The 26,482-nt window shown below is 43.3% G+C and overlaps 3 protein-coding genes and 1 long non-coding RNA gene across 5 annotated transcripts; 3 read left to right on the top strand and 1 right to left on the bottom strand.

Annotated features, from left to right (window-relative positions):
* Positions 1-10,540: 10,540 nt before the first annotated feature.
* Positions 10,541-13,675, top strand: LOC124646537. Its single transcript, XM_047186642.1, has 4 exons — positions 10,541-10,656; positions 11,857-12,462; positions 13,010-13,154; positions 13,289-13,675. Exons 2-4 carry the CDS (start codon positions 11,934-11,936, stop codon positions 13,368-13,370), a joined length of 756 nt encoding a protein of 251 aa, XP_047042598.1. The 5' UTR covers positions 10,541-10,656; positions 11,857-11,933; the 3' UTR covers positions 13,371-13,675.
* A 3,022-nt stretch (positions 13,676-16,697) lies between these two features.
* LOC124646766 (pentatricopeptide repeat-containing protein At3g48810-like) lies at positions 16,698-18,769 on the top strand. The gene has a single exon (XM_047186833.1). The coding sequence runs from the start codon at positions 16,698-16,700 to the stop codon at positions 18,615-18,617; it is 1,920 nt and encodes a 639-aa protein (XP_047042789.1). The 3' UTR covers positions 18,618-18,769.
* A 1,051-nt stretch (positions 18,770-19,820) lies between these two features.
* LOC124708069 (long chain acyl-CoA synthetase 1-like) lies at positions 19,821-26,172 on the bottom strand. 2 transcript variants are annotated; one of them, XM_047239755.1, is made up of 20 exons: positions 25,969-26,172; positions 25,180-25,361; positions 24,171-24,234; positions 23,971-24,060; positions 23,769-23,825; positions 23,638-23,686; positions 23,414-23,490; positions 23,293-23,332; positions 23,112-23,206; positions 22,828-22,995; positions 22,610-22,720; positions 22,426-22,513; positions 22,283-22,349; positions 22,131-22,206; positions 21,879-21,996; positions 21,121-21,366; positions 20,901-21,040; positions 20,633-20,815; positions 20,285-20,404; positions 19,821-19,999 (listed from the first exon to the last, which is right to left on the bottom strand). In XM_047239755.1, the coding sequence occupies exons 2-20, from the start codon at positions 25,338-25,340 to the stop codon at positions 19,937-19,939; spliced, it is 2,013 nt and encodes a 670-aa protein (XP_047095711.1). In that variant the 5' UTR covers positions 25,341-25,361; positions 25,969-26,172; the 3' UTR covers positions 19,821-19,936. The 2 variants fall into 2 exon arrangements, with proteins under 2 accessions (XP_047095711.1, XP_047095710.1); XM_047239754.1 differs by lacking the exon at positions 25,969-26,172 and adding an exon at positions 25,490-25,659.
* On the top strand, positions 21,935-24,797 carry LOC124708070. Its single transcript, XR_007005042.1, has 2 exons — positions 21,935-22,045; positions 24,465-24,797. It is a non-coding gene; the product is annotated as an uncharacterized LOC124708070 (long non-coding RNA).
* Positions 26,173-26,482: the final 310 nt, after the last annotated feature.

The raw sequence follows: 26,482 nt of genomic DNA, 5'->3' as shown, positions 1-26,482 counted from the left end.
GGCGAGGTAGGTGTGATCTGTGAACGGCGCCGCCTGCGGAGCCTCTCGGCAGACGCGGTTGAAGATGGCGGTGGCGAGGGCGAGGCCATCTCCGCAGGCGTCGGAGGGCGGTGCACCGGCGAGGGCGGCCAAGAAGTCGTTCAGGGGGTGCTTGTGCTCGGGGACCGGGGTGGCCTGGTGTAGCAATTGGTCGAGCAGCTGGTGTGCGTCGTCCGGGCAGAGCGTCCCGGCGCGGGCGCGCATGGTTGCCGCGGCAATGGCGGCGACGAGGGGCGAGCTGGGGCGGTGGAGGTGGTGGAGGAGGAGCAGGGACAATGGCTCGGTGGAGTGGAGATGAGCCATCAGGCATTGGCGCTGGAGATGGACTGCTGGCGGAGTGGTGCAGTAGAGGCGTGGTTCGTGCCTGTGGACTGGCCAGTTTTTTTTTCTTTTCTTCTCGAGCTGCTGCTGTATGGTTTTATACCTTGGTTTTTTTTTAGTTGAACCTTGGTTATTTATACTTGCACGACATCCTGTAATTAGCAACACGGCCCACGGCCCACGGCCCACGGACCGTTCTCCTCCCTTGGCTCTATTTACTTGTGGAAATTCAATTTGGCTCACGGGTGCGTAACTGCATATGCTCACTCTATTAAAAAATTATATTTTAAAATATTGAAAAAATTTACAAAAAAAATCATGTACATATTCATAATATATGTGCATTCATCAAGTTTTACAAAAAACCGATATTTTTTATGATCTATGTAAAAAAGAGAAATTTTATCTTGTGAAAAGCATTTTTTAGCACTGAATTTTGTATCTTTTACACACGTCACGTGACAAGCCAATTTTTTTGTGAAACTACTTTGTGAGCACGTAGCACGTGAAGATGTACGTGCGAATTTTTTGTTTCAATTTTTAAAAAATTCAAAATGTGTGTAAGATGCATTTCAAAATATATGGAACATATGCTCCCATGCTCTAAAACACCACTCCTAGAAGAAGCTCAAGACTTGTTTGCTGCAATACCGGCCAATGGATTGGTACCTAATGCCTCTACTTATGGATTAATGATATGAAATCTTCCGAAAGAAGGATCAATGGAAAAAAAGCCGATCACACGTTTTCATCAATAGAGAAGAGCGGTTCTTCTCTGAGGCCCGAGCTCTCTTCTTGTAAATGATATCATAATAGAGTTATTGAAAAAAGGTGAGATCATCAAGGCCAAAAATGATTTATCTAAAGTTGACGGGAAGAGCATATCACTTGAAGCTTCAACTACTTAGAAATCACAACGATGAAATATCTTAGAATCTTGTGATTATTTACGATGAGGAATGGGAGACCATGTATTATAAAACGAGTCTTTATCTAAATCATAATTTGAGTTCATTTGTTGCCCTCCTTGACCCCAATGAAACTCCATCCCTGCAAGATTGGTGGTGGGGCAGAATTATAAAACTTTCACCAAAATGTATATCAATATGCCAGTGGCATGTCCAAGCTACCCTTGAACCTCATTATTATCTCATTAGTTTATCAAATTGATTTATCCAGTCGATATAGTTTAATGCTCACACTATTTGCAACGTTACTAGGCCTGGTGCACTTTTAACAATTTAGCTACGCTCATTGATGTAATACTATTTGAATAAAGTTTATGTTACTGTTTTTTGTGTGATCTGAGATTTTTTTTACGAAAAGATCCGAGAGTAAACCTGGTGTTCTTTTTCTTCTGCTTTTTTATGTTACTGTTTCATTATGTTGATCACACGGCATGCATCTAGCAGGTTCAGGCAAACCTTTGGCACGAAGCCTCTCTCCTGTCCAGCAACGATTTCGAAGTGCCAGCCAAAGGAACAGTTTCTCTTTCCACGGCGCCCCGCTACTCCGTAGATTGGCTGCATAGTCTGCTTGTGTAGATCCCAGGAGGAAGCCCGTGTATGCTGTGCTTGCCGAGTATTTCCCATTTATCGCGAGCATCCATTTGAAGGAGTCTGGCTCATCTGACAGATTCGGGACAACTTGAATCTGCTGCCAGAGCTGAACAAATTGCACAATTGCCTGTACTGAAGTTCAGTAACTGAACATCGGCGACCCATCTGTTGCGCAGCCTGGCTTCAGCAACTGTCGTCAGCATTGCAGCTCTTGGTCTGATGAATGGGATGGGATCCGGGGCAATGTCGGCAGCAGTCAGTCCTTTTATCCAACGATCCTGCCAAAAGGATGTGAGTTCTCCATTTCCCAGCGTACATTGGGTGGGTGGCAGTTCGGAATAGCTCTCGGCATTGTTTGATAAAGTTTTAATATTGATCATTCAGATATCCAGGGTTGTACTGTACTTAGTATAACATGATCCAGAGGTCATGCTAAGCATGAACGTACGCCAGCCCTTGTGCATCATACATAGCCCCGTGATTTGAGTGGAGAAAAGAAAGCACTAAAAGAGGGTAAAATTAAAGAAATACTATCAAACAGGCGAGATTAGCCTAAAGCAAGAAGAGAGATCCTCAGCCCTCGGTCACAGAATTTGAAGAAAAGTGTTGCAAATGATCAAATATATCCCCAAATTTGCCCAAAACGTGTCTTCGGCTCACGAGTTCCAGTGAACTCTTCAATTTAAAAAAATCAAAATTATATTTATAAGTTTCAAAAAATCTGGAAAAAAAAACTTGGACATAGTCAACTATGTAACCTGTAAGCATCCAAAATCGTAATGCGAAATCCTTTGTATTGTGGGCTACACAAAGAAAATCCCATAAAATTTGGAGATATAAAATATGCATACTCAAATCCATACTTTTATCATTTTTAAATGTAGCTTAGAATACAAGGTATTTAAAAATGCTATGTTTACGGAATAGAACATTGTTTACATCCGGTTTTTCTTCCTATTTCGTTTGAAACTCGTAAATGTAATTTTCGAACAAAAGTTTTTTTTTTGAAGCTAATTTTCGAACAAAAGTTAAAATAAAGAGATCACCGGGATCAAGGCCACTGGCCGCCGTTGTTTTTAAAAAGGATGTGAAGAATCTCGATGCAAACAAAGCTATCAATTTGGGGGACCTGACGAGCCGCGATCGACGGACGTGGCCGGGACTAGAAGGCAACAACACGTGCGGCATGGCCCACCGTACCAACGCGTCAAAGAATTGAGCTTTCTGACGTTGAAGCAAACACAAATTTAACAATGATGAAAAACTCTGTCATCATCGGGTGCAAACATGGTGTGCCCCATCCCAATGCGGCCATGCCTCCACCGAAAACGACACTGAACAAATCATGTTACTTGACAGTGCCCATTCAGTCATTTACACTGTATTTGTGCCTTTTCTGTCTCTGTTTTCCAAAATATATACAGGTTATAACTCAAGCTTCCAATATCGTATACACATTTTTTTCTTATACCTATCATATATACAACATTTTATAACAACATATATTTTGGAGAGTTGTGCAAAAAAACTTATATTTATCATGAAGTGTACCAGACGCGAGTGGTGTGAAAAAAGAATGGGCTATATGCATCATCAATTCATAGGCCAACGACAATGAAGCTTTCATTTTTTTTAACACAACATAAAATAAAGAGAACATAAAAAGTTTCCCAAAAACAGAGCATAACTTGTTTGTGGTAGTGCATGGCCAAGCAGTAAAAAAAATAAAGACTTAACAATTGTCATATCAGTCTGCCTCGAGGGGAAAGTGAAGGGGAAAAGAAAAATATCATCATCCTAGGCGAGGTATTGACTTATTTGAAGACATATATGTGGGTCTCTCATACAAAATGAAAAACAAATGGAGATTCATTGTGCAAGTATTTTGATCTCTGGAGAAATTGAGACCCCTAGTGGATTGTGGAAAAAAACATCATATTAAATTGATTGAACGACCAATTCACCTAAAAGTTCAAACTGATTGTATTATTTTTCACCAAAAGTACAATGAAACTCTGAGATGTAATGAGAATGGATAATTTTCGGCAAATAGAGTAACCGCTCTCGCTAGTGCACATCTAAGCGGTATAAAGTGTAGTTCACCATTGTTCAAGAGAAGACTTTCTTGGCTCTTGTATGATTGTCACGATTGTTTATATCTACTGACCACAACAGAAAAAGTGTCACCACGAGATTTGGAAAAATGAAAGTCCCTCAACCCAATTGAGGCATTGACTTATTTGAAGTCATGGACGTGGGGTCTCTCAAACAATACGATACAGAAGTCATGCACACGAAACTAAAATTTATTTAAAAAGTGGTTTCATATAAAAAAAAGTAGCAGTACATTTTTCAAGAGAGAAGACTTTACAATTGTCATATCAATCTGCCTCGAGGGGGAAGTGAAGGGGAAAAGAAATATCATCATCCTAGTCGAGGTATTGAGTTATTTGAAGACATATATATGGGTCTCTCATACAAAATGAAAATCGTGCACTCACGAGAAACTAAATATATGGAGATTGATTGTGCAAGTATTTTTTATCTCTGGACAAATTGTGATCCCTAGTGGATTGTGGGAAGATGATCATCTTAAATTGATTCAACAAGCAATTCACCCAAAAGTTCAAACTGATAGATAGAGACGACATTATATTTCACCAAAATTATAATGAAATTATGTGATGGAATGAGAATGGAGAATTTTCGGAAAAATAGAATACCCGGTCTCGCTAGTGAACATCTAAGTGGTAAAAAGTGCAGTTCATGATTGTTTAAGAGAAGAATTAACCGGCTGACTCTCATACGATTGTCACGATTGTTCGTATCAAGTTGCCACGACCGAAAAATTGTCACCGTGAGATATGGAACAAATGAAAGCCCGTCAACCCAATCGAGGCATTGACTTATTTCAGGCCATGGACGTGGGTCTCTCAAACAATACGATACAGAAGTCGTGCACACTAAACTAAAATTTATTTGAAATGTAGTTTCATATAAAAAGAAGTAGTAGCAGTATACATTGTTCAAGAGAGAAGACTTCGCTGGTTCTTAGCTTCTTGCACAATTGAGAATTGTCATGCCAACTTGCCACCACAAATGAATTGCCACGGCCAGCCGTCAACGGTGTAGAAGGATAGAGGGGATATGCGAAATATGATGAATGTTGTATTGCACCTCATGAGCGAGTATATATAGAGTACAAGACTTGAAAATTAAGAAACCTCCTAGGGAGATTATGGAAACAATCTTAATACAATCTCGTGTAATCTATAACTACCAAATATACTCTAACACTCCCCCGCAGTCGTAGCGGTAGCGACGTGAACAACAGTGGCATCGCGGACGGTCAGACTGGAGAGAAGCCGAAGGTAGGAACCAACAGGCTGACACTCCCCCGCAGTCATAGCGGGGGCATCATGGACGGAGTTGCGTCGCGGATGCTTGGACTGTAGAGGAAGCTGGTGAGGCGCAGGCGAGGTGGTAGCCCTTGTGCCGATGTCGAGGGAGCCGAGAGCGTTGGGCGGTGCAACCTTGGTCGGGGTAACCGCGCGAGGGGATGTCGTGGTCGATGTCGTGGTCGGGTGCCGGTGTCGAGGTAGCCGCACATGAAGCCGCAAGCGCATAGTGCGCGAGGAGAGTGACAGAGACGAGTCGAGGCAGTCGCGAAGAGGGTGTCGATGCCGAGGTCGATGCAGTCGGAGCCGTCGAGGATGAGGTGTTGCCCTAGTTTTGCCAGAACTAGTCGCACGTCGGGGACGAAGGCATAATCCAGTTTTGCCAGAATCGAGTACGCGAAGACGAAGGCGATGAAGGCGAGGCGTCGATCCGAGCTTGCCAGGCCCGGGGACGCGTCGGGGACGAAGGCACGGGCCGGTGTTGCCAATACCGGGTGTGCGAGGGCAGGGACCATCATGGACCATGCGGCAGGTGTCGTGGGGACCAGCGAGAGGAGGCCTCCAGAGCAGTGGCGAGACGCAGAGCGGCGAAGAGGGAGAGGTGCCGATGCAGTCCGCAGTTGTCGGAGTAGACGAAGTAGTCGGGGACGAGACGATGACGCTGGCGACGAGGTCGTGGTGGACGGAGACGTAGAAGGTGGCGATACCAGCGGCGGCCAGGAGTGGCCATGCTAGATGCCTAGACTGTAGAGGTGGTCGACGAGGCTGCAACGACCAGAAGTGGTCATGCAGGTTACCTGTGGAGGTGCGGCGGCGGTACTCGAAGTAGGCGAGGAAGAACCCGACGGCTTGATGTAGACCTTGCGCTGACGGTGGCGACCTGCGCCGATGGGGCGGCGCGGTACTAGCCTGGAACGTCGGTGCGCGGGGGACGGCGAAGTAGACTACGTGCGGTAACGTCACGGCCCGAGGGGCCGGCGTAGTTGCAGGGCGTGAGTCGGTGCAGCGGCGGGAGACCACCAGCGACGTACACGCCTGAAAAGGCGCGTCAGAGGCTAGTGGCGTGGACCAAAGGCAGCGGCGCTGCGGCCCGAAGGGCGACGCAGCGGGAGCCCGTAGCTCGATCGGTAGTAGGCGCGTTCTCGGGGACGTGCTTGGCGGAGACGTGCGCATGATCGGTTGATCAGATCGATGGCAGCGTTGTACGCGCCATAGCGTGGACAACACGCAGATCGGAGTTGATGACGGCGTTGTCGATGTAGTCCCGGTCGATGGTGACAAAGACGGACCGGCGATGGAAACCGCATGAGCAAGAACAGCCTGCTGCGATGCACGTAGGGGCGCCCCGTGTACGGCGCGTGCGACTGTGCCGTGCAGTTGATGGCCGATGCAGATCGATGTTGTTGTCAGAGTAGAGGCGCAAGTGGACGACGATGATGTGCGACTCAATCCGATCTATGATCGGTAAACCAAAAAAGAAATCGCCGGTCAAGCGACCGGCGACGCAAAAAAGAAAACCAATCTACGGATTGGAAAAAAAAAGACTCGAGGGCAGCACCCTCATACGGGTTGCGCAGCCCCCGGAGTAGATCATGGAGATCGACCTCCCCGGGGGCGACGCGGCGCGAAGCTTGTACGGCGGCTAGGTCAAGGAGCGTGCCGCTCTGATACCATGTAGAAGGATAGAGGGAGATATGCGGAATATGATGAATGTTGTATTGCACCTCATGGGCGAGTATATATAGAGTACAAGACTTGGAAGCTAAGAAACCTCCTAGAAAGATTATGGAAATAATCCTAATACAATCCCGTGTAATCTATAACTACCAAATATACTCTAACAAACGGGATCGAGGCTATTTGAAGTCATGGACGTGGGTCTCTCACACAATACACCAGTACAATACAATTTAAAAGTCGTGTTCAGGAAACCAAAATCTATTGGCAGCATTAGTCGTTAATGAGAATTCAGGATATGCCCAGGTCACCCTTCTTATCTGCAATTGATTTCTCCTTTCGAAACACCGGGTCGTTCTTTTTCTTCTACGGAGTATTATTATTCACACAGTATTATAATTAAGAATATCACATATGTATTTTGTTGTTGGATATATAAAAACAATCAGAGTGCCGTTCTTGTGTCGACTGGTTAGCACGTAGCAGGTGAGTAGATGACAGACACATCGACGCGCGTAGCACTCACGCGGCGCCGCGGTCGCGGTAGCTTTTGGTCCAGCTGGGTGCTAGGCTGCTGGCGGGCGGACATGTCGACCTCTATCCAACCTTTCCATTTGTCCCCACAAGACTCGATAGAACTTGATCTTCTGGGACGGCGATGTGAAGATGGATTACAGCTTTATTACTTAGTATCTCTCTAGGATTGAGAAGGGATCATCAACTTCCCATCTGTGTTCTTTATTTGCTTCTGCCAGATGTGGTTGGAACAACCGGCTAGACGTATACGTACGTGGAGATCAATTAGATGGGGAGCCCCTTGCTTGCTTGTCTGATAGCGGTGAAGCTCTTGTTGGGACAGGCTTAAACGTGGGGTTTAGATGAGAACTGCTACCTTGTCGGTGGGTGGTGGGCTTGTAAGTAGGGGTTACAAACTGTGGGGTTTTGTCCTACTAGCTTCATCCCCAAGGCTTAAACTTATATATTTTTTAGAAAGTCAAATTATGTTAAGTTTGATTAAATTTTATCGAAAATCATTAACATGCAAAGTACAAAATCAATATCATTAGATAGATAACGATATATATTTTCATATGGTATCTACAAAGTATCATATTTGTTGATAAGTTCTTCTAAAACTTTGGTCAAGCTTTACTTTGTTTGATTTTTCAAAAGAAATATAAGGTTTAATCCTTGGGGTGAGGTAGTATTGATTTACAATTAAGGCTTGCAAAATCGTACCACCCCATCCCAAAGTTTAAGCTTTATTTTTTAAAAAAAAAGTCAAACCAAGTAAAGTTTGATCAAATATTTAGAAAAATATGTCAAAATATATGATATTTTATAGATAGCATATAAAAATATATTTCATCATCTATCTAATAATATTCATTTTGTATTTTGCATGTTAATAATTTTTGGTAAAAAATTAGTTAAACTTGACATAGTTTAACTTTTTTTAAATAATATAAGTCATAAGTTTTGCGAGGGAGGTAGTATGTCCTCCATTCTCTGGTAAGGCTACAATAGTTGAGAGTCCATCGCTGTAGGCTGGGACAATCCGATGCCACCTCCGTCAGAATAGCTGACAAGAGTTGGACTAGGAGAGGTGCCGGAGTTGGTAGGAGTATATCTAGGGTTTGTAGATTGTCCTACATGGTGGGTGGCGATTATACCTGGAGTGAGACGTCGGATCCCGACGGCTGTGTTTGGCGCTGCCTCGTCTCTCTCCTCTGCTTCATGGGTGCTCCGGTGGTCGGAGGCGTATGCGTTGTGGTGGAGTGAAGCAGAGATCTCCATAAATAACCATGTTATCTGCGGATTTGGTGGCCAATGTGGGAGCTACTATTCCTCTTCTCTCACTCGTCATGAAGACGGGGATGGAGGGGATCTGTGTTGGCTCTAGCTGGTTCGTGGCTGCATATGCAGCAGGGGAGCATGCATCCTTCTCTTCGAAAGTTATGACAACGTAGAATTCGTCGTTGTTCTTCATGGCCGAAGAACGGCCCCTCGAGCCTCAATCGAAGGTGGTGGTTTCCTTTTCCGGCTTTCGACTTCAGGTCTTCACCACCTCCCGGCAATGAAGGCGGCCATCTGGTATCGGCGTATTTGGCTTCAATCTCCTCGTCCCAAGTGTTGTTACGAGCCCTGTTGCGGTGGAGAAGGAGCTGAACTGAATTGCTTTTCATGCTTTTCTTCTAAGGTCATTTGTGCATATTGTAATGGTCAGCTTGTAATTTATGATTTCTTAGTGCCTTTTTTCTTGTAGAATGTAACTTCATCGCAGGTAATGGATGAAGCTCCTAGTCCTTCGATACCGACACCTGGTAATAAAAAATTCTTTAGTTATCTCTTGGGCTGAAAGAGATCATTAGCTATTCATCCGACTTCTTTGGTACTACCTCTGTCTACAAAAGGATGTCTTAGATTTGTTAAAATTTTAATTTATGTTGACATTAATATATCCAAATTTAGACAAATGTAAGATATCTTTTTATAGATGGAGGGAGTATTTGCTTCTGATATTCCTGGTTGTTGCGGTTGGAACAACCGGCTAAACGTGGAGATTATTAGCTGAGGAGCCACTTGCTTGTGGATACAGTGCTTGAGAGTGGTGAATCTCTAGTTGGGACGTGGCGTTTAGATGAGAGCTGCTACCCTGTCGGTGAGTGGCGAGGTTGTAACTTGTAAGTGGTGATTCTATATGTGCAACCCGTGGGCGTGGGGTTTAGTTGACCAGACTGCAATTCTTTTCACTAACTACTACGTGTCCTCTCTTGTACGAAAGTTCGGAGATTTGAACAGGTTGCATTAACTGAGCCCACGGTTTGGGTTTCAGACCACCGGCCGTAATAAGCGTATGATTATGTACTACTCCAAGTTACGGTCAAGTCTTGATAGTACGAAGTTTTATTTAAAGATTCTTGTACCAATTTAATGCTTTATAGAAACTCAAAAGTATATATAAAAAAACTGTGAACAAAATAGAGTTTGCAAAGTCATGGTCAATCCGAGGACCCAACCGATCGATAAGACGGGTCGTTTAAAACACTAGTTATAGGTTGGCACGACCGAAAAACAATAATAAGCACGAGAAAAAGGACGAAGAGGCGGACACGACGATTAGGCGAATATTCGAGGCACCCCGCAAGCAAAATCCTCCTTTCCGCTACCCATTTCCTCGGCCGTCCTAAATTTAGCCCTCCGAACAAACAAACAAACCACTCTCTCCTTCGCATCTGTCATCCCCACCACTCAGACGCCATCCTAACCGTTCCTTCTTTGATCGGACGGTTGTCATCTCGTCCACACCAACCCGGGCACCCCCAAAAGAAACCGAAGAAAAGAAAAACCTGGGGGACATTTGTAAAACAAAGCAAATGTGAGAGTGGGGAGGAAATAAAAGCAAAACGGGGCGCGTGATTTCCGAGGCAAATCCGGATGCTTCCAACCCATACCATACCATACCACCACCACGGGGACCCCCTCTCTCCTCCTCGATCCCTCGCCTCTTTCTACTCCTCCCTACGCGTGGCATCGCGAGCTCCACCTCTGGATTGCCGCTGCCCCCCACCGCACCCCGCGGAGTTCTCGATTCGTCGAGGGGGGAGATCGGCCGCCGGCGCGACCGGGGGTCACCATTGGCCCGCGCTCAACACCACCAGGTGGGTCACCGTCTCGCTTCCTTCCTTCCTTGCTGCTTCCCTTTCTCTGCGATGATGATTTAGCCGTTGGGGATTTCTTGATGTGCGGGAGGGGGAAGAAAAGTAAGCCTGGGCTTCTCGATTTGGTTCCCTCCTCGTTCCGGGCCATGATTCGGGCGGAAACATGGATGGGGGTTCCTTTCGTCCGGCGATTTTGAAATTCCATTCTTGGATTCTAGCGGTGGTGTTCATCCGGGATTAGAGATTTGTCTCCCCTTTCGCTGGAGTTCTTCCACCGATTTCGTGCGAGTAGTTCATGTTCGTGCATTTGCGTCGGCGCGATTGTCCAATTTGCTCGGCGGAGAGGCATTTCCTTGGATTCTTGCGGAGGTTGGTCGCTTCCGCGCGCCTCTGTTCCCCTCCTCATTTCTGCCTGCGGTTGGCAGCGGGTGTACCTACAAATCCAAGCGGTTTCACCCTATTTTTTGTTCTTTACCCCCGGCTATTTAGGCGCTGAATTAATTAGTCCCAACCTTTCTGCTGCCTTTGGGCGGATTCCCTGTCCCGATTTGGGCGGAAATCAATGGTTCTGCCGACTCCTACCCGCTCCGATTTGGGTGTACAACCGCTTCAAATGCGGGTGCCTTTTTCATCGGATTCGGGGTTGAGGAAACCTAAAAATAGCCATCACTCTCCTGCCAAACGGTGGTTCCAAATCGTAACCAGCCAGCCATCCTCCGTTTCCCCTGAAACAAAGCAACAAAGAAACCAATGGAAGCGTTGTCTCACGTCTGTTGGCCATGTGGAAGAGATGCGATGCTTTGTTTGATTGCCAAGGTGCTTGTGAAACGGGGTAGAGTGGCGGCGCGTTTAGCGCGTAAGCAGGACAAGGATTCGGGAACTTTGCGTGGTCCTCTCTTACGTTTCTGCTTAATTCAGGTGGTATTTGCGTCTGTTGCATCCTTTCATTTGGACCAACTCTTCTTAGAATGCAAGGAACCTTCCTCTTTTATTTTCTACCCCCGTTTGGTGTCTCCTAGCATTGTTATCCTTGTGCGTTAGTTGCATGGGATTAGGCCGACCTGTTTGATGGTTTGGTAATTCAGGTGGAGAAAGGGTCGGATTTTGTTTCCCTTGTTTGAAATCTGTGGTTACAACTGGCTGGAATATATGGACTTTTAACCAACTGGACCTAATTTGTTGCCAAACTTATCTGTGCAGGCAGGCAGGCACTTTTCCAGAGCCTTTTTCTTGCGATTCAGGGAGGAGGCCAACATTTTTGTCTCTTGATGCTTTAGATGCCAGTTCTGATGGAAGCTAAGGGCATGAACGACCGGGATACTTTGATCGATTTGGAGAGTGGGAACAACCTTGTTATTAGCGAGTATAGCCATGGAACGGATGCTAATTTTGGAGTAGGCTTAGCAAGGGCAGCATCAAATGGCGCGTCAAATGAGGCCAAGGATGACGGGAATCAGCACATGGATTGCTCCCAGCCATCCACAGAAGTTGCTGCCAGGAATGGGGATGACAGGAAGTCTGAGGGGGAGGAGAAGCTGGGCCTTTTGGATAGCTCTGGAGGCGAGAAGGCAAAGAAGAAGCGGTCCAAGAAGCCGCCGCGCCCACCAAGGCCACCGACGGTTCTGCCGTTGGACGCTTCTGACCAGAAGCTCCTCAATGAGCTGAATGAGCTCGCTTTGTTGAAGCGGGCGAGGATTGAGCGGATGAAGGCTTTGAAGAAGATGAAGAACGCCAAGCATTCCTCAACTAGCAATTTCTGTCCCATGATCGTCACCATTATCTTCTGCCTCGTCATACTCTGGCAAGGTATACCTTAGTAACAACCTTAGTATCTCGTATATGTCGTCTCTGTATGGAAGAACAAAAATGTGTTCACCAATGAAATAAAGCCTTTCTTGGTCCTGAGTCTAAACTTGTCAAATGCAAGTTTCTCGGTGATACAGTCATGCTGATTGCTGCCAGTGCAAGTTAACTATACACTTTACAATTACTCTTATGAAATCTTTGAAACATAATTGCCATGAAGCTAGATAATATTGCTAATCCTTCATTTTGATGTTTTTGAACCCTCATGTTTATTATTGAGCAATCAACTATATATATCGGATCAAATTGTTTTTCCATGGCAATTATGTTAGAGTTGATATGGATATCACTTTGGGCAATGCAACGATCCAATGCTGATGTATATATTGAGTTTGGTACTATATACATTTTCTGGCCAAGGGATCCAAAACTTACTGACATTTAGAAATACTATGTTCATCATCATGTGAAACCGCCTGAGTTCTTCAAAATTTAATTTTCTTGAGAAAACAGATGTCCTAATCTTCACTTTTTTTTTACTCTGCAGGATTTTTCTCAAGGCAAGCGGCAGGAGTAAGCTTCCATGGATCACCTGAATCTTCAGTTAGAGAACATAACAGTCTGATCTCGATTCGGTTCTACAAGAACCGTTCTAGCATCAGACCTCAAAGTTCGACATCTGCTGCTCCTAAGTATGTGAACTTGATTTTTCAAAACAAAATAGTACAGTACCATAAAATCCCAATAACCAGAGCTTCTTGCTACAACCTATTCTGTACCATGCTTGATGTGCTGCTGATACATGCACTTTATTCTGTCTTTGCAGCAACTTAGAAACGCGCCACCGAGGCTGGAGATCCTTAGCAAATGCCGAGAGGCTGCGGCAAGAACACGCTGGCCGAGCATGACCCCTGGGCGGCACCAAGACAGCTGTTGCCGTGGCGCACGCTGCCCTGCTTGCCATTTTGAAGCTCACCACGGCAGGCCGATGTAAATCTGTGGGACTGTTTAACGCCCCTCGAGGCGCCTCGCTGTAAATGAACCCTCTAGTGTGTGTTCTGCGTGCGTGTTCCTCCGGGTTCCATGCTGCTAACCAGTGGACTTTCCTGTGGTAATGGCACCTGGTAAGTCTCTTCAGAGCAAGCTGTATGATGATTACAATAATAAGGCTTGCGAGTGATAATAATCTAGTCTGATCTGGTCCTGTCCTGAAGTAAGTGTGGTGCATGATCCTCAATTTATATTCTTCTTGGCCGTCCACAGCTCAGAGTGTTCGTTTTACACTGTTGACTGTTTAGAGCTGAGACTCTGGCCGGTGGTGTTCTAGATCTGCACACAGTTGTACATACAGCACGGCAGCTGCATTTGTTATGTGTGTGCAATAATGTACTCAAGTATGGCTAATCACTTGTTCAAAAAAAAAGTATGGCTAATCAATCAGATTTGATTCAGATCCTTCTTAGTCGCAAAAAAAAAAAAAAAGAGATTCAGATCCTTCTTGGTTTCTTCTCTTTCCATGTGCTTTTCGCAAGGTAAACGCTATCATGGCATTGATTAATGGAAAGCTAAGCTAATCTTGCTTGATGAGATGGCTTAGTACTTTGTCGACATAGATCTTCGCTGTCACATTGATGGCACCTCGAAATCACAAGTTGACTACAAACTAGACTAATCATCAAAATGAAAAGTGTCTACAATTGTGAATGTATATAGGAATCAATATACAAAGTTTTCGACTGTCATGAGTGTATGGGGCATAAAAGAACGAGCATGGATAAATCAAGGTTGAGCCATACGAAGCCTTTTATTTTATAAAGAATTAAGATGATTTGCATTTTCATGTAGGCTAAAATACAAAGTAAATTTGTATTGAGATTTTATCATTGACTACATCAAAAAGAATTCTCATAATTTTTTGAAAACTCTGAAGTATGATTTTCCAAAAAAAAAAACATAAAGGTTACATGTAGCTCGACCTTAATTTTCAGTTTCTGGCCAAAACTTTAGTAACTCCATGACTTAGCTTTGTCTACACATAGGTAAATCACTTATTTGGGGCGGAAAATATTAAATTTGAAAGGAAAAAGTCATCAAAGTCCAGGGAAGTGAGAGAACATACCAATACCCCTTTGCTTTTGTTGATAATAAAAGAGTACTTTTTGAGGGATGATAATAAAAGAGTATAAAAATGACAAAAGTTTCCACGTGGGCTTTTGGATCTCCCCATACTGGTGTTCGTTTCAGTTTAGGCTGGCACCGTTGGGAATCAAAACAAGGCCTCTAATTGGCCCTTTAGGGCTCGTTTGGCTGTTGGGCCCGAAATTCCCCGGGAAAAGATTCCCGGCCGGGAATAGACCGAAACAGGAGCAAAACACCGGGATTCTATTCCCGACCTCCGGACTAGGGGAAAAATCTCCCCGGGAAAAGGCCGGGAACCCGCCGGGATTCGAGTAACCAAACAAGCCCTTAAAAGAATATCCGGTCTAAGTTCAGCGGTGTAGGCTCCCGCGGCCCAGGATCAGGTATCTCTATTTCCTTTTTTTTCTTTATTTTTTCAGTTGTTTTTTTTCCTGTTTTACAAGGATCTGATTATTTCAGGAAAAAATATTTGAACATTAGTTAGATATGAAAAAAATTAAACTTGGACTTTTTAATTTGAAACTTTTAAATTTCAACAAATTTTAAAACTGAACATTTTCGAATTTTAATAATTTTCGAAATTTGAACAATTTTCAATCTGAATATTTTCGAAATTTGAACAATTTCAAATTAAATATTTTCGAAATTTAAACATTTTGGAAAATTGAACATTTTTTAAGTTAAAAAATTTTCAAATCTTACAAACCGGCCGGATAAAGAAAGCTGCACCAGAAACCTGAAAAAGAAAAAAAAAACAAAAACCAAACTAGAAAACCGAACAGGAAAACCAAGTTAATAAAAGCAAAACAAGAAAATGGGCATATCCCAAACCCGACCAAGAGGTGTGGGACGCGAAGTGGCCACCGACCTGATTGGCATATAGAAATCAGGCTATTTGAGGCATATAGTGTGCACTAGGTGCGTCCAGTGTACTAATACACTAAGCTAGTCCCTGCCGGTTGGAGCATGAGTTACTGATTCAGATTGATGCATGCACTCGGTTTTACACTTACGGGCTGAGCTTTACGAAAATCAACCGGCAATCCACATACTCTCTTTACCATCATTTAATGCATGTATTTAAAGTTTTATTGCAACACTATATATTTTGGACCGGGTTTTCAATTTGAGAGCAGGTTTCACCATCCTCTTCGTCTTCGTGAGCTCTTCGAAACAAGATCAATGTTCAATATATTCTCGAAAAGTAAATTTTCATTTGTTGAAACTCGAATAAAACAATTATGAAACTTCTCAAAATATTATTTTCTACATGTAGGTTCCATATAGGTTTCAGTCTGGTTTCATGATTTCATAAAACTTTCATACGAGTTACTACAGAGTTCCATAATGGTTTGTCACTCGGATGAACATGTGTGAAACACATGCTCCTGTAAGAAACATGAACGAAATATATAAGTGAAATGTGTGCAAGCATTAGACTTTGGAAAATGCAAAATATTATGAAAAGTTACTGTGGGATAAACTCTTTTTTTTCTTAAGAAATAGTCAAACCATCTATGAACCCCATATTTTGGCAACTGTGCTCAACCACCTATGAACCCCATATGAACACACGTTTTTGGCTAAATAAGCATAATTGTAGGATGTTATTATGAAGCGTACATGAGTTATCCCTCTTTATATATGGGCCAATGATATTTTAATCGTGTGGCTGTGAACGCCTAGTACACTATTATACCCAACATCCCTAGTGCATTCTATATGCCCCCTATTTTCGGGATGATCTAAAGAGGACGATCTATAATCCCGTATGGTAAAGATCACAACCCATCATTATAGTGTTATTTGTGTAGGACACATACAATCGAATTTATCCATGAAACTTATAGGAGTAAGTATCACCATAATATGTACTTGAAAAAAATTATTTCAATTTTTTGAGATTTTTAAATAACAATTTTTTTTTTCAAAATTGATGAAACCAGGTGCATGTACACGGTGCACCCGGGTGCATCCGGCTATTTCCCCCCCGATTTTCCAGATATATAAACCCGTCGCTCGCACAATCGACCACGGGCTGGTAATTTGCGGCCTCCTGGGTCACTCTGTCGGAACTGAAAAGTTGATTACCCGCCATGTGTTCGACCAAATGCCGGCACCTGCTCAGGCAGCTCCGCGGCCGCCATTTCTCCACCGCCCCGGCATCCAACCACCGGAAGAGCACCCCGCAAATCACCATCCGGTGGCCGGAGCAATCCAGGCCCTCCCCTGACCCAGGAGACACGGCGCGGGCCCATGAGGCCACCGTCCGGAGGCTCGCGGCGGCGGGCGACCTGGACGGCGTCCAGTACGCGCTGCAGGAGATGCGGCTGCGCGGGGTGGCGTGCCCCGAGGGCGCCCTCGCCGCCGCCATCTACGCCTTCGCCCGCGCCGGCGCGCCCGACCGCGCGCTCGAGACCTTCTACCGCGCGCACGACCTGGGGTGCGCCGCGCCCACCGTGCGGGTGTACAACCACCTGCTCGACGCGCTGCTCCGGGAGAACCTGGTCGGGGCGGTGGTTCCGGTGTACGACAGCATGAGGAAGGCCGGCGTCGAGCCCAACGTGTACACCTACAACCTGCTCCTCAAGGCGCTGTGCCAGAACGACCGGGTCGACGCCGCGCGCAAGATGCTCGGCGAAATGGCCAGGAAGGGGTGCCGCCCGGACGAGGTGAGCCACACGACGATTGTTTCCGCGCTGTGCAAGCTGGGCAGGTTGGACGAGGCCCGGGGGGTCCTGGCGGAGACGGCGCCTGTGTGCACCTCGTACGATGCGGTTGTTCATGCGCTCTGTGGAGAGTCCAGGATGCGGGAGGCGTTCTTGGTTGTCGACGAGATGGTGCAACGGGGGTTGCAGCCAGGCCCCGTCACCTACACAAGCGTAGTCCACGCGTTCTGCAAGGCCCGGGAGCTGGGAATGGCTTGCGCTATTTTGGCCAGGATGGTAACCAAAGGTTGTTCTCCGAATGTTCATACGTTCACTGTGTTGGTCAAGGGGTTCTTTGATGATGGAAAGGCGCGTGACGCTCTTGGCATGTGGAATTGGATGCTGGCTGAAGGATGGGCACCGTCTATAATCTCGTACAATGTTCTCATCCGTGGCCTTTGCCATACCGGTGATCTGAAGAGGGCGTTATCTGTTTTCAGTGGCATGGCTAAAAACGGATGTTTTCCTGATGTGAGGACCTACTCTGTTCTCATTGACGGATTTTCCAAAGCTGGAGACCTGGATGGTGCCATGTCAATATGGAATGACATGACACGGGCTGGCTGCAAGCCGAACGTTGTTGTCTATACAAATATGGTGGATGTGCTTTGCAAGAAGTTGATGTTTGATCAGGCAGAAAATCTCATTGACAAGATGTCATCAGAAAATTGTCCTCCTAACACATTGACATTCAACACGTTGATCAGAAGCCTGTGTGACTGCGGAAGAGTGGGGGCAGCTTTGAGTGTGCTCCGTGGGATGGCAAGATATGGATGCTCTCCTAATGTCAGGACATACAATGAGTTGCTTCATGGTTTTTTCAGGGTAGGAAACTGCGAAGACGCCTTTCAAATTTTGATCGAGATGCTAAACAATGGGATTGAGTTGAGTTTGATATCTTACAACACTGCGATTAGTGGTCTGTGCCAGATGGGAAGGAGCAAAGAAGCTATGATTCTTTTGGGGAGGATGATGCTACAACAAATTCAACCCGATTCATTCACTTTCAACGCGATAATTCATGCTTATTGCAAGGAAGGGAATGTCAGAACTGCTGCTTGGATGCTAGGTCAGATGGATGTAGTTAACTGTCCACGCAACATAGTTGCTTACACAAGTCTGATATCGGGGCTTTGCAATCAGCATAGGATGGATGATGCCATGGTTTATCTCTTGAAGATGTTAAATGAAGGTATCTGTCCAAATGAAGCGACATGGAATGTGTTGGTCCGTGGATTGTCCACACTCGTGGGCGCCATCGGACCAATGCACTTGATTGATCATATCGTTGAAGATTTACAACCATAGCCCTAGAGAACTTCTACAAACCTGGGCAGCATCAAACAAATTTAGTTGATTGAGCATATTTTGATGATGTATAACCATCAACTTGGTGCTACCATTTGAACTTGTTAGTGAAGGACAAAGATGACACACAACATTCTCTCTGGTAGTTAGCTTCAAATCTGAGGTATGCTATTTTATTATAGTACTTATGGCTCGGAATGGATCAGATAGTGCCCTTGTTGAATACGAATGTGGAGCAGATGTTACTTGAATACGGATGCAGATCGGATGTTTTCAACTCGGAACAAATACAAATATAACAAAATAGTAGACTCATGTCTTATAACAAGTCAACTATAGAACAATTGAGAGATAAATATACTGATATAATATACAATAGTTTCAAGCTCAATCACAGAAAAATACATTTGATCACTGTGTTAGTCTTTTTTAGATTGGGTAATTGGCATCTTGGGCTGGAATTACTAAAATTGGCAAACATAATTTTATTTGGATACATATATATTGATTTCTATATCCATCATTTGCTTCAAAATTCAGTACCACATTTGTATTTGTAAAAGAAACTCGGATATTTTCACATTCATTTCCATTTTCTTCCGGATTCGGATGTTTTGACATCCATTTTCAATTTCACGAATACGATGTCGGATAATTTGGATTATCCACTACCAGTTTCCACCCCTAATAGTACTAGTGTTAGTTTGATATCTGAGATCAAAAGGATTTCATTGTATGTATGCTACTACAGAAGTGATAACATGACTTAAATTTATGAAGATATTTCTCGATGATTCATCAGAAGTACCATTCAATTCGCAAACTAGTGCATCTTTGGTCAGTATGTAGTATGCGCAACATGGATATTTTCTTGGGACAAATGATTTGATAGTCATATACTTTGAGTCGTTCATGTATTCCCTCATATTCTCCCTGCCCAAGTCGCATGTCTCTAAATTAACATTATGTAAGATCTCTGAGAAGTTTTTATAATATTATTTTATACAAACTCGTGAAGGGGGGCTTATGTTTTAGATTAGACTTTCCAAACTTCTCTAGAGTATTTTCACTGCTAGTTTTATGCTTTAGCTCCCCTTGTTTATAGACAGAAAAACTCTGCCTTGGTCGAAATACTCGTGTAGCAGAAACATCTGCTGTGCCTGTGTCTGCGCCACACATGTAACTTCAGAGAGAGGATACATCCACTGTGCACCGTGCACCGATATGCATTTTATTGCTTTTATGCATTGTTCATACCAAAGTTCGATAGGAAATTTACAACAGTCTTTCTGGCATATGACCAAACAGAACACATATCTTTACTTTGCTTTGTTGGCAGCCCTCTGATCCTCCAATTTTTTGTATACTTTGTCAATCTCAGGCTGCACATGAAGGAGAATGAAATAGAGTTACTCAAAAGAAGCAAGAGAGGACAATTATGGGCAAAGGTAGAATGAAGACAATATGAGTCAACTGTACAGCATTAGGGTTCACCATGTCAGCTTTACTATGTTATGAGTTCGCTCTTAATAGATCGCTAGTGATTTTGTACGGAATTTACCAAATTTTGTTGGGTTCAATCAAACCCAATCCTAATAAACTGGCTCTGATCCTGACAATTAGTACAAACAACAAATATCACACTTCATCAGCTCAACAAATATTACCTGGTAATATTTTAGCATGTAGTTTCTTCTCTTCTTCATCGTTGCAGTGACCAAGTCTCTTTCAATGTCAAAAGGTACAGGATCCAACACTATGCCTTTGATGTACTCGAAACCTCGTAGCTGATTTGGGATATGCAAAGAGGGTTACCAGATATGATGCTTAGAGATGCAGTGAATAGTAAAAATGATGGAGTTCACACTACACAAAAACTTCTGAGTTCCTTTTAATTGTAATGCAAAATGCAGTGGAAACTATGTTGACCGTAATGTTAGGATAATTTGATGGGTTACATGATGAACCATGTGATATGTTCAGTCTTCAATTTGGAAGTGAATAAATGACCATACCTTGTTCTTCTGTGCAGCAGTTGCGAGCTCCGTAAGGATATATTCTTTAAGGCTTTCCAATTTGCATATTTCATCGAAAGAACCTTTGTATCCTTTTGACGCTGCCCACTTCATGGTGTTTTCTTCATGTGGATTAACTACTGCAACTAACGTTGATCTGTAGCTGTCCCCGTACACCCAGATCTACAAAAGTTCACAGTATTACATTGAATGCAGAGCCATGCACTCTTCTAATATAAACATATGATTCACTGGAGGTTCTCCTTACATCTTCAATAATTGGAGGGAAGACATAAACTTTCTCCAGATACTCAACTGCGACATACTCCCCTTGTGACAGCTTAAATATGTTCTTCTTTCGGTCAATTACCTTCAGAATTCCATCTGGGGTCATCTCTCCAATGTCTCCTGGGAACAACATTGGGTCAGAACATGCTATGTGTAACTTTATCTCGGTCTTCTGTATAAATTAAAGTGAGATTCTTCACCTGTATGAAACCATCCATCAACCATGACCTCGTTTGTGAGCTCAGGATTTTTATAGTACCCAGTGAAGACAGTTTTCCCTCGGATGAGGATTTCACCACGAGAAGGAACACCAAGCGGATCATAACCCATCTCAGGTACTTCTTCCAATCGTAGATCAGTGTAGGTGGCAGCGACACCGACAGTTCCAACCAGGGACATATCATCAGGGTAACCGACTGTGCTAGGTCCCAATGTTTCTGTTAAACCTGAATAAAGGCCACGCAATATAATCTTATACTGGTTCCTTTTAATTGACAAAGGGATTGATAACCAAGTGACATGCACTATTGGAATTTCATACGGAGAATTTTTTTATGTGGCTTATCCTTATCTTTGTGAAATAGGAAAAATAGATGCCCACATTCTTTTACTTTTTGTAAACAGCATTTAAGTATTAGAGTTAAAATGCTTAACACAATAAGTTTATTGTAAGTACTCTTAAAATTAGTGTTTGCAGTGAAAATAATCATGGGGATAGGATAGAGAAAGTATTCAGTTCTGTATGACTATGGCTAAAACAGGTCAATTAATGCCAGTTTCAAATAGAACTAGAACTCATGCTCAAACTAAATTATACACACCAAGTTTTGTGGTATGTTTCATGTATGATTTGCTTGCATTGGCAATTACTTCTCTTTATGCTTTGGTGTGTTTTACTTCTGTGACGATAGCAGTTTGCATGAGGAAATTTGAACAGTTTAAAGGGTCTATGAATTACCATAGCCTTGGATAAAGTATGCACAGCTGGTCACCCTTAAGAACTCTTCTATTTCAGTACTCAATGGTGCACCACCGGAGATTAGTAGGCGAAGACGACCACCAAGCCTTGCCTTGACCTAGACCAATCAAAGGGAACAAACAAAGCAAATATAAGAGTCATGACTTGTGAGTACAACTTCTACTGGTCTTACATTATTTTTCTGAAAGCAATTTATCTCTAGGGAATCTTTCTTAGTTATGAACAGAATACCTTGCGAAAAGCCAGCATGTCCGCAAAAGGTGAAGCAGTTTTGTGTGTGTAGCCTGCTTTCATGCCCGCTAATTTGCTGGATTGCAAAAGCTATGGTGAGCTGTCATGATTTCTTTGCTGTGAGAAATGATTCATGATGCTAAGCAACTTACCGGTTGTACAAGGCATTAAAAATCACTCTTCTGAGGGGTCTGAGATCAGCTAAGGCCTTTAAAATTCCTGATGTCAATCATAAAAAAGTTTTCTTAGTTAGCAATATGGATGCTTATTACTATCAATATTTTCATTTTACCACCTTCATATATCTTTTCATACACTCTGGGCACTCCAACTAGCAGAGTTGGCTTTAACTCCATGAGATCATCTCTCAAAGCATTCAAATCCTGACAAAATAGAACAGTGTGGTTGTATTAAAGAAAGAATGATCACAATTCACCAGTAAGATTAAAAGTGGAAGCCTAATATGTGGATTTGCTCACTCCATGGTAATAGCCAACTGAGGCTCCTTTGTGGAAGAAATACTCTTCGATCATGCGGTCCAGAATGTGAGCAAGTGGGAGAAAAGAAAGAAACACATCTTCTGTTGACATCTGCATGCACAAAACCAGCGAATTTTCTTGAATTATGCTTAAGAAGACGATCTATTTAATCAAGATTAGGCTTATTCACATCATTATATCTGGTAGAAAGGAGTAACCTTATCATCAAACTGGTCCATGAAAAGGTCAACCCCTTTTACATACATTCCATGGCTCTCATGGCTTAACATAACACCTTTGGGTTGCCCACTTGTTCCACTTGTGTACATGATGGTGCATGTATCATTTGGTTGTGGAGGACAAGGTTTAGCTGGTTTATCCTTTCCCTGAAATGCAATACCAGAATTGATGGTTTGATCAACACATACATGATATCACAAACGTTGCTACCAATTTTTGCAGTCTGAATGGTGAATGAATATTGTAAATTCTCTTTACCCACCATTTTTAAGAAATCATTCCAGGAGTACACATTCATCCCAATCTGCTCGGCATCTTTGATTTGTTCGTTATTTGCCGAAGTGAATGCCACCAATGCTGCAAGCATGTTTTGGACGATAAAAAATTCGACTATTTAATCATTCCTAAACAACAAAGAGACCCAATCACTTTACAATGCTTACCTTTTAGCCTCGTTGCAGATTTGCAATTTGGGGACAGTATCTGCAAATAAGAAATACTATCAAATCCATATTCAGAAGGGATTGTAAATGTATTCAACTTAGGTAATAGATTTGGTTGTACTTCTTTTATTTTCTTGTCTTGTATGAAGACAGTATCAATCTCAGCATGGTCAATAATGTAATCAACAGCTCCTGCACCTGCAATCTCATGGAACAGTTATTAATTTTGATAGATACATAATATATTTTTTCTGATCAAAAGCCCAATGCTGTTTTCAAATGTTTGCATCAGTTGATCTGAAACATTTTTGATGAGGATCTATTCTTTATCACTCTCCTGCTTACCTAAAGTATCGTATAGTGGGACACATATTAGGCTGTAACCATTGCAAGCCTGCAAAGTTGATTGTAGATTATCAGTGTTTATCCTGGTCAAAGGAGGGAAATTATCATTCAGATGGGTTTCTGGTGGTTACCTGCATTGCCACCACCCACTGAGGGCAGTTTGCTCCATATATTCCAACCGTGGAACCCTGACATAGATCAAGCGTAGGAGCATCAGTGTCTCTGACTAGTGTAAATTTTACAAGCACTCTTGAAAATACAAAGATGCCAACAATTGAAGGTCTATATTTATATAGTAGTAGTGAAAAAGCTAACTTAAGTCTCTGTTCTTACCGGTTGCACCCCCAGGTGCCGCAGTGCAGAGCCAATTTGCAGGACTTCCTCATAGACCTCCTTGTATGATTTCCATAAATAGGGCCCTGGCTAGAATATGAAAATGCAGAAGGTTCCCATCAAAGAATACACTAATCGCAAATAGGCATGTAGCAGACAAGTAAGCTTCATTATCCTTGGGGTTAGTTATAGGTGCATACCACTCCATCTTTAAATGGACGCCATCCAAGCATCCGGTTGTTTGGATACTTTCCTGCTGCTGTCCTGCAGGGAGGTAAGCAAAAGAGATCAAAACCAAGGTTTTTTTCGTTCTGAAATATTATTTTCTGCTGTGATATTCGGCACGCCGCTGACTTTCCATTTTTTTTTGTTAAAACAACAAATCCGAGGTTTACACAGTAATCTATATACTGAAAGGTTTATCATTCATGGTATGTTACACCACTAGGTGAAAGTCTTAACTTATCTTATGCTTTATTTTTTTCTCTTTACAGGTTATTTATGAAGGAGCCAGCTATGCTGCAACTCCTGTACTCTTTGAAGGTTAATGCTAGGAACACATAATGACCCTGGTGTGCGGTATGTTCTTAGTTCTGCTTTTAGCCATATTCTAATTGGACCCAACTACTGAATTTCGAAAAAGTTTTGAGCAGGTAACTTTCAGAAAGAAGAGGGTTCAAGAAAAGATCTTTAGAGTACACATTCAATTTAAACTTTAAGACAGTTAGTAGTTCAGTGCACAGTTTTTCTGGTAAACAGTGAATGCAAAACAAACATGACATGTGCATGTCCTTTTTTTGTTGAGGAGAGTCACATGCCTGTCCTTATACGAAGATCCAAAAAGTTAGTAAATCAGATATGAGGTTCTCCCCAGACCCAGTACCATCTTGGAACAACTATACACGTGCAGAGTGGTGCTTTTTTTCGTTGTTGTCGAAGTAAAACCACATGTAGAGTAGTGTTTTGTTGTTGTTGAGGGTGGTAAGGAACAAACAGATGAATTCGTCTGACATGGAGCAGACGTCTCATTACTTTCTATAGTGCATACTAGCTACCAGTTCTCTCTGTCTTTCTTTATGGTCCACACAAAAATAAACATAGTAGGTACAACAACAGTGGAAGCTATCTAGCAGATTTTTTTTTGAAGACAAATCTAGCAAAACCTTTAGGAGGAAAGAAGAGATGAATTTGTTGTTTGTTGTGTTTTACCTGAAGACATCCCATGAAGTTCTCATGTCAGGCTCAAGCGGCGGGTACCCATCCTTGGCCAGTATGTTACGGAACACCGGCCCTACCGCCGGCTGGCCATCCTTCCCGGGCTTCCCATCCTCCACCTGAATCGTGAACACCTGCTTCTTTGTCCCCTCCATGGATTCTCCAAACCGTGATCCCTTGTATCAGAAACCAAAGTTAGCAGCCGATTCTGTCAGGGGTTTGCAACTTCTCTCTTGCCAAACAAAACAAAAAAACAAAAAAGGTTCACACTCTCTTGCTGCACTGAATCGACCAATGCATATACCATCGAACAAAAGGACTCTGCAAATAAGCTATGTCTGTACACTGTTGACTAAAATAAGAGGAAATAGAAGCAGGAACTGGTAGTTCCTTATGTGCCAAGAAAACCAGAAGTTTCTGCCCAAGAACTAGTTGAGCAATGAGGAGTGCGACCATGCGACTCGGTGCTGTTTCAGACTTTTCTTGGTTGCAGTCACAAACAAGTATTTTTATTCTTCTTTTCTGAGAGAGACGACTTCTGAGTTTTCAAGATTTCTGAGAGAGACGACTTCTGAGTTTTCAAGATCTGTTGTTTTCTTTGTGGCAGTCAGAAAGCAACACAGCCAAGACTTGTTCCAATGACAAAAACAACAACATTATCTGCTTCCATCAAGAAAGGTTCTTGCGTATGTGTTAGAGAGAGAGAAAGAGAGCAGAGCTTTTTTCTTGGAGAGAACAGAGCTTGCAGAAGAGGAACTTGGAGAGAGAGAGAAGAGAGCTTACAGAAGAAGTGAGCTTGGAGAAGACAGGGAAGTCTTGGGTCGAGTCGAGAAGATGTCTCAAGGATGCAGTAGCTAGTGCCGCTGCTGATGGGGGAAGAGGAGAGAGAGCTTGTTCCTATATATGCCAGATTATGTAGGGCAGGGCAGGGGGAGATGGCCAAGGAAGAGGGTTGCGTGCGTGCAAGGAAGAAGAACCGCCAAGTGGGATCCACTCTTGTTAAGCTAAAACCGCTTAGATCCAGGATTAGAGAGAGAAACCCCGTGAAGGAACGGCTTCCAGAAATTAAGCGTGGAGTGCTAAGCGCGTGATCAGATCTCGAATCTTTTTTTTTTAGATCAAATCAGTCTCGAATCTCGATCCCTCTAATAATCTCGCAGGTGATTTGGCGTCGACGGGTGGTTGACCCACATGATCAGTCACTCATAACAAAGAAATAGTCATTCCAGGAATGTTTTTTTTCTTTTCTCTGAGACTGTTACAATGATCCACTCCACATAGTAACACTCTTCTCTAT

This window comes from Lolium rigidum, chromosome 4 (assembly GCF_022539505.1).
Source record: "Lolium rigidum isolate FL_2022 chromosome 4, APGP_CSIRO_Lrig_0.1, whole genome shotgun sequence".
Classification (NCBI taxonomy): Eukaryota; Viridiplantae; Streptophyta; class Magnoliopsida; order Poales; family Poaceae; genus Lolium; species Lolium rigidum.
Note: the sequence above shows the minus strand (reverse complement) of the source record. Positions and strands in the feature narration are given on the sequence as shown.